Source organism: Metarhizium brunneum, chromosome 6, assembly GCF_013426205.1.
Source record: "Metarhizium brunneum chromosome 6, complete sequence".
Lineage (NCBI taxonomy): Eukaryota > Fungi > Ascomycota > Sordariomycetes > Hypocreales > Clavicipitaceae > Metarhizium > Metarhizium brunneum.
Genome location: NC_089427.1, coordinates 1,009,134 through 1,022,436, shown reverse-complemented (window position 1 = coordinate 1,022,436; position 13,303 = coordinate 1,009,134). Strand labels below are relative to the sequence as shown.

The 13,303-nt window shown below is 56.3% G+C and overlaps 5 protein-coding genes across 5 annotated transcripts; 2 read left to right on the top strand and 3 right to left on the bottom strand.

The window, feature by feature from the left end:
- Positions 1-231: 231 nt before the first annotated feature.
- cutC (Copper homeostasis protein CutC) lies at positions 232-1,065 on the bottom strand (the record flags this gene model as incomplete). The annotated part of the gene is made up of 1 exon (XM_014691191.1): positions 232-1,065. The coding sequence occupies one exon, from the start codon at positions 1,063-1,065 to the stop codon at positions 232-234; it is 834 nt and encodes a 277-aa protein (XP_014546677.1).
- A 2,081-nt stretch (positions 1,066-3,146) lies between these two features.
- Positions 3,147-4,338, top strand: G6M90_00g096560 (uncharacterized protein; the record flags this gene model as incomplete). The annotated part of the gene is made up of 3 exons (XM_014691192.1): positions 3,147-3,234; positions 3,400-4,155; positions 4,223-4,338. The coding sequence occupies 3 exons, from the start codon at positions 3,147-3,149 to the stop codon at positions 4,336-4,338; spliced, it is 960 nt and encodes a 319-aa protein (XP_014546678.1).
- A 1,334-nt stretch (positions 4,339-5,672) lies between these two features.
- Positions 5,673-7,471, bottom strand: aflY_1 (Oxidoreductase AflY; the record flags this gene model as incomplete). Its single annotated transcript, XM_066131512.1, has 4 exons — positions 5,673-6,114; positions 6,175-6,920; positions 6,979-7,020; positions 7,097-7,471. 4 exons carry the CDS (start codon positions 7,469-7,471, stop codon positions 5,673-5,675), a joined length of 1,605 nt encoding a protein of 534 aa, XP_065987614.1.
- Positions 7,472-8,055: 584 nt separating this feature from the next.
- Positions 8,056-10,895, bottom strand: PWP2 (Periodic tryptophan protein 2; the record flags this gene model as incomplete). Its single annotated transcript, XM_014691194.1, has 3 exons — positions 8,056-10,606; positions 10,673-10,785; positions 10,878-10,895. 3 exons carry the CDS (start codon positions 10,893-10,895, stop codon positions 8,056-8,058), a joined length of 2,682 nt encoding a protein of 893 aa, XP_014546680.1.
- A 613-nt stretch (positions 10,896-11,508) lies between these two features.
- Positions 11,509-12,860, top strand: spn4 (Septin spn4; the record flags this gene model as incomplete). Its single annotated transcript, XM_014691195.1, has 4 exons — positions 11,509-11,610; positions 11,693-11,855; positions 11,911-12,221; positions 12,282-12,860. The coding sequence occupies 4 exons, from the start codon at positions 11,509-11,511 to the stop codon at positions 12,858-12,860; spliced, it is 1,155 nt and encodes a 384-aa protein (XP_014546681.1).
- Positions 12,861-13,303: the final 443 nt, after the last annotated feature.

Here is a 13,303-nt window from a genome sequence, read left to right as displayed (position 1 = left end):
ATCCCCCCCAAATAAAAACCTGTCACGACTCGCATGAAGCTGTGACTACTGTTCATTCTCCTACGATATTTTGTCAGCTTTTCACATCCAATACCGTATTCAGGCCCACGAGAGCAAAAGACGGAATGGGGTAACGGTCATCTTTTTTCTTCTTTTTAAGAAAAAAAAAAAAAAAAAGTGAGGGGCAAACTCACCCGCTGCTGCATACCCAGTAGGCATCTCGGTGCTTCTCTACCGCACCGGGACGGAACCCAAGCTTGCCAGCATGCCCACCAGCTCGTTGGAGTCAATCTCCTCGGCGGGGTGGTCGGGACGGCTGCTCAGGGCGGCCGTGTGCATCCACACGCTGCCCTTCTCGTAGGTGCTGAAGCGGCCGGCGACGCGCTCGACGTTGGAGGCGCGCAGGCCGCCGCCGAGGACGAACTGGATGCGGCCGGCCTGCCGGTGGCACTCGTGGTCGAGGCGGTCGACGTTGGCGGCGCAGGGCCCGCGGCCGCCGGCGGTCAGGAGGCCCTCGAAGCCCAGGCGGACGAGGGCCTCGACGCCGTCGCCGATGCGCCTAGTGGCGGCGATGGGGTCGAAGGCGCGGTGGAACACGCACCCAAAGGGCCTGGCGGCGTCGAGCAGCACCCGGCACGACGCGTCGTCGACCCGGAGGCCGCACGCGGCGTCTGGCTCCCCCGGGAGGGAGAGGGGGTCCTCGGCAGGCGTGGGCTGCAGGAGGCCAAAGACGAAGCCGTCGCCGCGGAAGGGGTTGAGGAGCCCCGTGGCCTTGAAGTCGCGTATCGACTGGGCCATGGCGGCGACCTCCTTGGGCGTGTAGACGAAGTCGGGGGATCCGTCGCCGGGCGCGCCGCGGGGGCGGATCATGATGCGCACGGGGATGGTGACCTTTGCCGCGATCCTCTTGAGCTCGGCGATGGGAGGCGTGGTGCCGCCGACGTGGTACGACCCGGGGGCGTTGAGCTCGACGCGCGAGGCGCCTTGGCTTTGGGCCTTGAGGGCCGATTCGCCTGAGAAGACGGCCACCTCGAGCGGCATCTGGGTTGTCTCGCGGGCTATCATGGCTCGGGTGCCGGGAGGGACGGGCGGCTGGAGGGATCGAGGCGCCGGGGAGGACTAGGACGAGGGAGGGCAGATGCGGCGAGCTGTGTGAGGAAGGAAAGGCGATGACGGGGCGTTTATATAAAGGTCGATGCGGGCTGCATTCTTCGGGACATCGAGGTCGACGAGATGGGCCATGGGGCGGAGGAAATGGCTCAAGGATGAATAGGCTGGGGCGCTCTCTGTCTCTGTCTGTCAACCCATCGGGCGCGGAGACTTGGGTCGCATATATTGCACAAGAAGGAGGGGCAACGAGGTTGTTGTAGGAAGAAACGGACACTGCGGGTGGTGGAAATATTCGCGATGTCATGGTTCGGAGACATCGGGGACCAGCGGACCCCGGAATCGGAGGAGCTCCAGGAGCTTCCAGGGTTGGAGTGCTGTCATGTGGGGCGACTTGCTTTGTTTCCCAGTGTTTAATAGGCCTTGGCATCGGCACATGGGGCCACTTCTGGGCCAAAGGGCTTTAATGTGAACTCGAGGTGAGCAGAGCTTTTCTTCTAAAACATTTTTACTAATCAAGGCGCAACAGTATTCTAGTAATAAAGGCCGCGTGAATACATGGACTTTTATTTTCAAGCCCGGGCAAAACAGGGAGCTGCTAGTAGAGGCAGACACACGCCCGGTAAAGCAGCGGCTATTTGTCAAGACGGGCCCGGTGTTTAGAAGCAGAATAAGCTTCTGTGTGCTCCTGTTAGCGTTAGCTGTTTACAGATGCCCAGCTTGCGGAGCTGTGTTTGTGGCGGCTGCTCTCCTGAGTCCTGACGGCATCGAGTCCTCAAGCTCTTCAAGCTGGCAAGCTGTTGCTGGCAAACACTGTGCATGGAAACAACGGCACTGTAATATGTACCAAGCGTGCTGGATTTCCTTGCACGTATCTTCGCCAGCATATCATGCCTCTCTATCATGAGGTATATTGTACATTGTTGCTGCTCGCGCAAGGCTGGCATGCTCGGCTATCGTCTGTGTTGGACAGTGCGATTTTGGAGCTACCAACCCTGATCCTGGCCCCACCTTGGACCCTGAGATGGTCGGGGAAAAGGGCCTTGGATCAAATACAGGTCCATGATCCATGCTATTTTACATCAAATTCTAGTATTAGGGAGGGAGGTTGGCTCCCACCAAAGGCTGTTTGTCGAGGGACGTCCTCCGTAGTCCGTACTTGTTTGATATCACACCAGAGCCTGAGGTGTTGGGGAGGGAACGATCTGGGAAGTCGTGCCTCAGAAAATTCGGAAATGCAGGAAGGTGCAGGTGCCAATCAGAGGGAGAATAGGCTCGCGTAGGGCAGCATCTCAAGCACGAAAAAAAAAAACGTCTTCCCACAAGGCACACTTTTCAAATTGTGTTTGATTCCCCGCCATTCATGCTGGTTGCCGTGGACGTCAAGCCTAGCTCGAAGCCGACAAGAAGCGCTGGCCGACGGCTTTTTGCGGTAGTGGAGAAGGCCGTACTGGTTCCAAAGCAAGGCTGTAGCCAAACTGGCCAGTCAACGCCCTCGCTCCTCGTTTTGCCTCTCGCTTTTTCCCTCTCGCCTCTCCAAGTGGCCCTGCAGGGATTTGGCGGATCCAATGACATCAGTCCTGCCATTGTAGCAACCAGGCTGGCCGGGTCGTTTGGTACAAAGAAAATTTTGGCAGGCTTGCGCAGTGGTGGTGTGTGGCTGCGAGCCGCATGTGCGATGAAGCTGTCTCTGGTGCGCCCCGGCTGCGAGAAGGCTCCAACTCCTTCACCGTTTGATGGAGTCAAGGTTCAATTTTGAGCTGCCTCTCGTTGGCTGGACGCTCGTGGAGACTAGTTGCAGCTCCGGTTCTGCCTGCAGTTCGTGGTGTTTGTTTGGTGTGAATCTACGCACTCCGTAGTAGTCAACAAACAGACCCTTGATAAGTGATCCGTCACCGCCAGCTTTTTTTTTTTCCTTGTTCTCTCTTTCTCTCCATCTATCCCCCCCCACTGCCATCTTTTTCCTCCTCTACCTCTCTCCATATATCTCGTCGCACGTTCTTCAATTTTACACCAGATTTACGTCCGTTACCGGCAAAATGTCTGTTGAGGATATTCACATCCCTGTCATGTACGAACAACTCGAGGACATCCAAGATGACTTTGACCAAGTTGACGTAGAGTTGAGTAAGTTTTTTTTTCTTCACTCTTTTTTGCACATCACCTCAACAACACAGCTCCGTCTTGCGGTTAGCGGGACAACATGAGCACAAGGTCTATTGTAGACTTGATTGCCCTGATTCAGCAGGCGAAGTCCAGATGCTTGGCAACTTTTGGCTAACTTGACCTCAGTGCGCGTGGAGTATAAACTGACGCGCGATCTCTACGCCAAGCGCGAAAAGGTCATTTCTCAAATCCCAAACTTCTGGCCTCTTGTTTGGGAGCAAGCCCCGCCCGATATCGACGAGCACATTCAGATGGAGGATGCTAAGCTCATTGCGGCTTCTCTCAAGCACATGTCCGTCGAGCGCTTTGAGCTTCCTGACGGCGATCCTCGCAGTTTTGCCATCAAGTTCGAGTTCTCTGAGAACGAGTACTTTGAAGACAAGATGCTTGAGAAGAAGTTCTGGTATCGCCACGGCAAGGACGACTTCACCGGTCTCGTGTCTGAGCCTGTTGAGATCAAATGGAAGCCCGGAAAGGACTTGACCAAGGGCCTGCTGACCCTGGCCAAGGAGCTTCACGAGGATGACAAGGCCGGCAAGACTGGCGATACGCAGAACAAGATCAAGCTCCTCAAGCTGAAGGAGAACGCCACCGATGACAGCAACAGCTTCTTCAACTTCTTCGGCTTCCGAGGCCACTACATCACGGAAGAGGAGAGCCGCGAGGTCGCCAAGACTGTGGAGGAGGAGCGCAAGGCCCGGCAGGAGGGCAAGGAAGTCGAAGTGAAGATGGATAAGGATGCCGACGGTGACGTCGACGTTGAAAACGACGACGACGACGACGATTACGAGTACGAGTACAAGTACGACGTCTTCCCTCCCGGTGCCAATGTCGCCCTCGCCATTGCGGAGGATCTGTGGCCCGAGGCCATCCGCTACTTCCGTAGGTCTACACCCCTTTTTCAGAATCCACAACGCTTTGAAGGACTGGTGCGCTAACATGTTCACAGAGGATGGTGCGGAGCTTGCTGCGGCGGAATCTGATGATGACGGTGCAGACGACGAGGGCGGTGAGATGGACGAGGATGAGGACGAGGGAAAGCCCAGCAAGAAACGCAAGGCTTGAGTAGCACTACTGGAATAATGACGTCGATGGGGTCGGTGGAGATGCTCGGCTAAAATGAGCTGGTTGGGTTTATTTATACGACGGAATGGTGTTTGACGTTGAGATAGAACCACATTACCCGCTCACCAATGCTGAGCACGCGAATAATTTTTTATCTTGTCGTTTCTTTGATCAAGATTTGGGTGCACAACGCAGTCTGCTGTGATGTCGGGGTTGCTGAAATGTACTTTGCTGGGCCTTGATATTTTTGTTGTTGTTGATGCCTATGAGTATTGGGATAGTATACAGTCCGGGGAACAGGGTATGTTCCGCCATTCCACAGCATATTCCGATATCACAGTACAACTTGGGACTCGGAGAGATGTTCCCGGCGGCTTCTCCGTCTACACAGTTTCCAGTTGCCCTGAACGAGATGAGCGGATACCTACATGTAGCCATTCGCCTCCCATCTAGACGCGGGGGGTGTTTTGTACAAACATTGAAACCCAGAATGCGGCATCTCAAACCGGCCATGTGCGAATCGTCGTCAGTGTTGTCTCCAATCAGCAGACACGGCGCCAGACGTTGCTCAACGGCCCGGCCTATCGTTCAATATGCACAGGATCCATTGCGCTGGCATGAGCATCGAGCAGTGAGCACCAGACCCTTTTGCATCACGTCTCATTGGCCCGATAGCGCAGGGCCGGTAAAGAAGCCGACCGGGTCTCAATCCCATTCCCATTGCGCAGAAACGCCAAGCTCGACCTTGGCCCGCGAGACGCCTAAGCCGCAAGCTGCGAAGATCCGATTCGCCGGGGCCGCTGCATCCCGCGCCGCGCCCTTTTTCTAATTCCATCTCTGGCCGGGGAGATAAATTGGGCTGGCGGCCTTGTCGGCCCCATGCTAGAGTGACTGTGGGGAGGCGGCAAGAGCCAAATTGGGCCTGATTCTGTATAAGCTTATTTAGACGTCTGCCGGAAGAAAGGACGGTATATAAATTTGGTTTTTCTTCTTCTCTGCCAACGCATCAATTTGGATTCCTTTCAGTGTTCAACTTGCATCTAATAAATAGTACAAGCTTTTTTTATTTATTATAGCTACATGGACAATGTACAATGACCGACGGCTAGTTCTCGTGCTCCCCAGCATCGGCAAGTAGGCCGCCGAAAACATCAATGGCACTACTCCGTACTCCGTACAGCCAGGCCCGTCCTGAGCGACTATCAAGTGCCCCGGACACGGACACGAGCCACGTCGGGCCGATAGCTTGGCACATGTGCAAGCATTCGCTACTGAATGATGTCTGGCTTCCGTACCGCCGCAAAAATACATACACAATGCCGGACTGGCGACGTTTACAACAGCGGGACGCCCTCCCACGCCTGGTCGAAGCCCGCGCCGCGCACCCAGAGGGGTTCATCCCCCTCGACGCCCCGGAGCAGCATGCAGTGCGCCCCCCGCCAGTCGGCGTCGTCGCGCAGCCGCACCCACGGCCTGCCAGCCCACCGGCGCGACACGCGCTGCGCGAGGAGCAGCGCCCGCGCCGCCTTGATGGCGTGCCCGTCGTCGGCGACGGCGTGGTACCGCGGCAGCAGGTCCTCCGCCCGGGCAGCAAGCACGTCCGAATTAGTATCCCTGTAGGCAGCGGCGTGCGCGGGCGAGAGGCGAGGCGCCCCCCGCGCCGCGTACTGCAGCACGTCGTAGCGCATCTTGTGCTCGAGGATGCGGACCCGCGCGGCCGCCGGGAAGCACGGCTTGTCGAGGGCGAGCAGGAACACGGACGCGTTGAGGGCGTGTCTGGATGGTCAGCCGCCTTTTCATATACACAGCTGCAAGTACACACGCACGCACACGTACATGAGGAAAAAGTCGTATTTCGGAACATGCGGCGGCTTCCACGCCGCGCTGGCCGCGACGTAGGCCGCGTGGTGCAGCGCCTCGGCGACGCGCTCGTCCCAGTCCCCCTCGCGGACGCGCACCTGCGCACACAGCGCGACGGCCTCGTCCAGCCCGCGGCCCAGGACGCCCGCGTACAGGCTCTGGTCGCCGTCGCGCCACTCGGCCGCGGCGGCGAGGCTGCCGTTCTCCGCGCGCAGCGACTCGCAAATGTCGGAGAGGCCGCGTTGCTGCCCGCCCCGGCCCGCCGCCGCCACGGCCTCGTCGACCCGGTCGAAGAAGTCGCCCAGGGTGTTGCGGTGCACGGCGGCCTGGGCGAGGCCCTGCGCCACGATGGCCGGCTGCTCCCACTCGAGGCCGAAGCCGAGCTGGATCATGGGGTGGACGAGCCCCGAGAAGAGCCGCTGCACCATGTGCCGCGCGGGGCTGGCCGCGTCCCCCGGGGCGGCACAGAGGAACGAGGTGACCACGGCCTGCCACCCGCGCCGGTCTACCTCGTCCTGGAAGAAGCGCAGAAAGTCGGAGTAGTAGGCCCCGCGGCCGAGGTACTTGGGCGCGTGGGCGGCCCAGTCGGCCTGCAGCTCGGCGACGACGTGCGGCCGCGCGGGCGTGTGCTTGAGCTGGTAGCCTGCGTTGGCGTCGAAGGCGGCCTGGATGGCTGACTCTGGGGCGCCGGTGCCGTAGAGCGCGAGGAGCTGGTGCACGAGCTTGGGGTTTGTTAGATGAGTCAATGGCATTAGGTTGAGGGGAATGGGGGCGCGGTACATGGTTGTGATACCCGGCAGCGTTGAAGAAGACGTGGTGTTTCTGTTCGTCGTAAGTAAAGCACTCGCGCGGCTGCTGGGGAATATCAAGGCCGGTTGGTGGTGATGGGCAGACATGCCTCCAGGTCTGCCTGCAGTAGCGCAGACACCTTTGCCGCCGTCTCCTCGTCCTGCCTGGCCTTCCAGAAGCCCGTGTCTCCTGCCCCGATGACGATGCGCGTCGCCGAAGCCATGTTGGCGCGGAGCCCAGACCGGATCGAATACGCGCGGGTGGTTATTCCTGACGGTGAAGGTGCCGTCGTCCTGGACGCGATCCTCGACACCGAGTGCATGTGGCCCGTCGGGGTCGGCGCGGCCTCCCACGGATCCCGCCGCGATTTATACAAGTTGCCGCTGGCGATGGCGCGGTTTCGGAACAGGCGGAGGGCAATCCGTGTGGCTGTCACGCCTGCTCCCGAGGCCGTTGTGATCGTGTCCCCTGCGATGCGGCTCATGCGACCCTTTCGTTGGGCACGGCGTGCACAAACGTGCGGGCGCTGACAAATGTCGCGTGTGGGAGGTGTGCTTTGCCCGTCTGGCACTTTTGCTGCGGATGGTGTGAATGACAACCGAGACGAGCGGATTGGTTCGCGGCCCCGGGTTTTGACAAGCCGTGATGCGGAGGCGACGGGCCTGTTTGTGGGGTACGATGCTTCAATGTTCGTTCTACCGCGGGGATAGTACTAGTATTGGCCATCAGTCCTCGTCTGGTGACACCGCCGTCAACCTGCTGGCTTTTCGTCTCTTCTCCGCTGGCCACGTTTCTGTACACCCTCGCGTTTGCGGCCAAGACGCGAGCCGACCGGAATCCGCGTGGAACATGACATGTAGGCTATCCGCTGAACAACAGCCGCATGCTTGAGCGCTGCCGTGTGCTGCATAGGCTGACTTCCTGCCGGCTTCGTTTGCGAATGTAACCCGAGCAATCAACGTTTGTCGTCCATGGATATTACACGTCACGTAGCGCCGCGATTCGCAGCACCGGGCTCGACAAAATATGGCCCCAAGCGAGCTTTTGCAATGGTATTTACACAAACGCCTATTCTAATCCTATCCACTCGTCCTCGTCGTCAGTGTCCTCCTCCCCGTCCGCCGCATCAATGGCCATTCTCTCGCCCCCCGTTACCATCTTGACGCCCTTGCCCATGGCAACCTCCTTCCCTGCCTGTCCCAACAAGTAGTCAACCATGTAGACGTTTTCATCTGCCAACCTTCTGATCTCGTCCCTCATCTTGGAGACGGCGCGCGAGACAACGCGCAGCTCAACATCCATCTTGCCCCTATTTGCCGTTAGCCACTTGCCGTGCTTGTCGACAAGTGCCTTTATCCACAAGAGACAAAACTCAATGTGTGGCGACTCTTCAGTCTGCGCCGCCACAAACCGCAATAATCTCGACACGTAGACCGTCGGCAAATCCCCTACTACGAGGGCAATGTCTGACGGGGGCACGGCCTGGAACACACGCTTAATGAGGCCGGCTTCGTTGAGACGGAATGCCATGACGAGGGCCTTGAGGTAGTCTTTTTCGGATTCGAGAACGTGCAGTGTCGACGCGGGCGTGATTTCCATGTTGAGGTCAAACGGATCGAATTGAACCGTGTTGTCGAGGCTGTAAATGAGTAGACCTTCCGTTGACGCGGCGCAAAAGGCGGTTCCGGCCGGTGAAAAGGCGATGCCGTTGACGCGAACGGCTGGCAGTTTCTTGCGCGCAGACGGGTCACCGCCACGTTTTGAACCAGGGAGGCTCCTGTCGACGCGGTCCTCGCGGTCCGACGCCTCGCCTTGGTCGTCTAGCTCGTCCACGGGCCCTGCTTCCGTGAGGTGTTTGCTGTTGAGAAATTCTTGGGTTCCGGACAGGGAGAGGTTCACGCTGACGGTAAACTTCTTGAGAAGCACCATGGTGGTTACCGAGTAGAGGCAAATGTACTTGCTGTTGCCGCCTGCGAGAAGACAGCTCCCGTCGGTGCTGTATCGAATGGAATTGAAGCTTTTGGTTCCCTGGACGTTGGCTGCCGTCCGGCGGTCACTGAATTTGCGTCCACCTGAAACGTCGCGGCGACCGTCCAAGCCAGCAACCTGCTCGGCATCGGCCATGGACCAGAACGTCAACTGTCCGTCGAGTGTGGAGATGGCCAGCTGCAATGAGTCTGGTCGTATGGCAATGTCCAACACATCTGCTTGTAGCTGAAGGGGCTCGCTCGTCTGGGCCCGGTTGAAGATGGACCAAATTCGTGCTGTGCGATCCCAGCTGCCACTGACCAGAGAATCACCGTTTGGTGAGAATGCCAATGCTGAGACGGGACCTTCGTGACCCGACATTTGGTCGAGAAGCTGGCCGGTCTGTACAGACCAAATGTGGACGTCGAAAGAGTCAAGGGAGCCTGCGGCAACGACTTCACCACTGGGGTCGACAGCCATACATGAGAATGAGAGTCGCGTCGGCGCGGTGAATGTACGAAAGTTTCTGTATCTGATCAAATCCCACGCCCGAATCGAACCGTCCAAACTGGCCGTAAAGAGTACATTTCCCTTCTTGGCGAACTCGCACGCTGTCACGCCGCTGGTGTGTTCCGTAAATGTTACTATGCAGAATCCGGATTCAATGTCCCAAACCTTGATCTTCCCGTCGTCTGCCGTGGTGATGATTCGCTGCCCATCGGGTGAGTACACCAGAGAGTTCATAGAGTCGAAATGACCTTGCTGCTTCAGGATATACGATTCTGATTGCCATTCCCATACCAACAGTTGTCCTAGTTTTGAAGCCCCAAATGCCAGCCACTCTCCGCTCTTGTTGATCGTGACAAAGTCAATGTCGTTTTGGGAAATGCTGAGTTTGTGAATGTTGTTAAAGTCGGGCATTTCGTACAGCGCAAAGATGCCGTCGGAGAACCCGGCCACCAGGAGGTTTGATTCGGGATGGAAGGCGGCGCATCTTACATGGGCGCTTCCTTGCATGAAGTAATGCTTCTGCACTATTCTCCATCGCATATTCGAATCGTCATCCGTCTCGCCCATCTCTTCGTCTTCCTTGGGATTGATGGGCTTAACGTAGCGCCATTCAAACACAGCGCCGTCTTTGCTAACAGTATAGATTATTTCCTGATCTTTGGAGAACCAAGCACCGAGGACGGCTTGCTTGTGGCCTGACAAGACGGTAGGAGAAAAGCCTTCCTCTTGATCCAAGCTCCATATCCGCGTCGTCAGATCCTTGGATGCTGTGAGGAAGAATCTAGAGTCGCTTGACCACTCGATGTGTCGCACGTCATCAAAATGTCCAGTATGTCTATGATGTCTAACAAAGGGTGCAAACTCGAGCTCGCCGTCGGCATTGGTATCGGGCGTCGACGGCACGTGCCAAACTTCGATCACGCGTCCCAGCCCAACCGCAAAGTGTCTTCCCGAGGCAGAGAATGAGAGAGCCGTGACCTTTGATCGGAAAGAAAAGTGGTATATGGGGATTCGGCGAGGGACGTTTGTTAAGATGGCCTGGCCATCTTCGTCAACAGTGAGGAGGAGGTTGCCGCGGGGTGTGAGACCGATTCGTGAAATGTTTTTTCGATGGGCAAAGGGTAGCGTGTGAGACTTGTTTCTGCGCAATACGGCGTTAGACTATTGGCCAATTGACATGAGTATTGATCGCATGGATAATACTTACTCTACTAGATTAAATACGGTCACTCGGTTGCCGACTGGTGAGAAGAGATGGGTGCCATCGGGACTGAAGAGTAAGTTGCCCTGGCAGTAGACAGTACCCAGCAAGTTCGAGAACTGCGCAAGTTAGGGCCATGTCCTGATGAAGAAGAAAAAATTGCAACGGATGAGATTCCGTAAAGGAAAAAAGAGAAAAATATACTTCTTACCTTGAAGTCAGTCTTCATTGTTGCCATCTACCTACAAGGCCATAGAGATTGAAGATGCCATTGAACTATGAAACCAAAATTTCGACATTTGGCCTTATCGATAACGCAGTCCTACTTTTTCTTAGAAAACTTGCAACTTGCTACGTGCCTGGGTGGCCACAGAATGGAGGGTCCGGTAGATAATTGTTCCTGGTCTGAGATCTAAGCCTTGTTGGGACAAGCATGGTGCACCGACCGCGTCGTAATGGGCACCGTTGGGAAGGAAAAGGGGACCAGCACCTGCCCCCCGTGTGGCCATGGCTCCAGCCAGCCAACCAAGGGCCGTAATTTTGGACTGGGGGCTGTCAATGGATGGGTTGATTGATGAGATGGGGCGGGCACTTTGAGGACTTCTGACCAGCAACCCCCCCTTCTGGTCAGGCTTGATGCCCCTGAAGTACGGAGTAAGTACATCGACTGCATCTATCAAGCTACAACCTCCACCCACCTCCGACTCCATCCTTCAATTCGGTCCCGTCTTTGACCTCTGGTGTCTCCTCGTTCTTTTCACAGCTGCCTTAGACTGTGTGCTTATTGTTAGCTTCAAGGCCGATTTCCTCCCATACACCGTTCCTTCTCACGCGTCTTCAAGATGGCACCAGCTGCTGAGAGCGCCTCACCGATTGGCATTGCCAACCTCCCCAACCAGCGACACAAAATTGTCGCCAAGCGGGGAGCCAGCTTCACCATTATGGTATGTTTATCAAACGAACAGAGGGGCTCCCACTAGTTTCTCGATCATCTGTTGATCGGGTGAATACTGACGGAAGTCGTAGGTTGCTGGCGAGTCTGGCTTGGGCAAGACCACCTTCATCAACACCCTCTTCTCCACCACCATCAAGAACTATGCCGACCACAAGCGCCGACACCAAAAGCAAGTCGACAAGACTGTCGAAATTGAGATCACCAAGGCTGAGCTCGAGGAGAAGTTCTTCAAGGGTATGCAGTAACCTAGCAAAGCAGCATCACGTCCCGACGACTAACCGTGAATTAGTCCGTCTGACCGTCATTGATACTCCTGGATTCGGCGACTATGTCAACAACCGTGACTCTTGGATGCCCATTATCGAGTTCCTCGACGACCAACACGAATCCTACATGCTTCAGGAGCAGCAGCCTCGCCGCCAGGACAAGATTGACCTTCGAGTCCACGCCTGCTTGTACTTCATCCGCCCGACCGGCCACACCCTGAAGCCTCTCGACATTGAAGTCATGAAGAGACTCTGCTCTCGGGTCAACTTGATCCCTGTTATTGCCAAGGCCGACACGCTGAGCCCTGCTGACCTGGCCAAGTTCAAGCAGAGAGTATGATAATACACGACAGCCTACTCTATTCCCATCCTATCTGCTAACCACCCCCCCTAGATCATCTCTGTTATTGAAGCCCAGAACATCAAGATCTATCAACCCCCTATCGAGGAGGATGACGAAGCTGCTGTTCAACACGCCCGAAGCCTCATGGCTGCTATGCCCTTTGCCGTCATCGGTTCCGAGAAGGACGTCAAGACCAATGATGGCCGCATTGTCAAGGGTCGTCAGTACTCGTGGGGTGTTGCCGAGGTCGAGAACGAGGACCACTGCGACTTCAAGAAGCTTCGTTCCATCTTGATCCGAACCCATATGCTCGACCTTATTCACACTACGGAAGAGCTGCACTACGAGGCGTACCGTGCTCAGCAGATGGAGACTCGTAAATTCGGCGAGGCCCGACCCCGCAAGCTGGACAACCCCAAGTTCAAGGAAGAGGAAGAGGCTCTGCGCAAGCGTTTCACCGAACAGGTCAAGATCGAAGAGCAGCGGTTCCGACAGTGGGAGCAGAAGCTTATTGCCGAGCGCGACCGCCTCAACAAGGATCTCGAACAGACCCACGCCCAGATCAAGCAGCTGGAAACCGAGCTCGAGCAGATGCAGGGCAGTGCTGTCCGCAGTCATGGTCGCCGCTAATTCACACATGGTTTCACAATAAGGCAATTTTAATGTCGGACAAGCCAGAATCTTCTCTTTTGCTGGTCTGATGCGTGTTTGGGGAGCAGGAGTCTGAAATGACTATAATTTCTCTTTTTTTAACAAGGTCATGGCCAACGAATACCATGGTGGATGAGGAAGAGGGCATTATGGATACCAAGGTAACCTGCTAGTACTACGGAAGAGTTTCAGAGAGCCCTCGAGTTACGCTTTCGGTCGTTGCTCAGTAGAGCGGTCCTTGCAGCAACTCGGGGGCTCTATGACTCTTTGTGTCAGGTCTATGATAGACTGGGCAGTCACGGAAAAGTAAGGCCTCTTTTATTTGCAAACAGACAGGGGCGCGTGCAACGCAAGCTGTTTTTTTGATCATGCAGCCTTATTTTATTTCCTCGTTTTATACTCCAGCACCGTTTCTCTGTCAG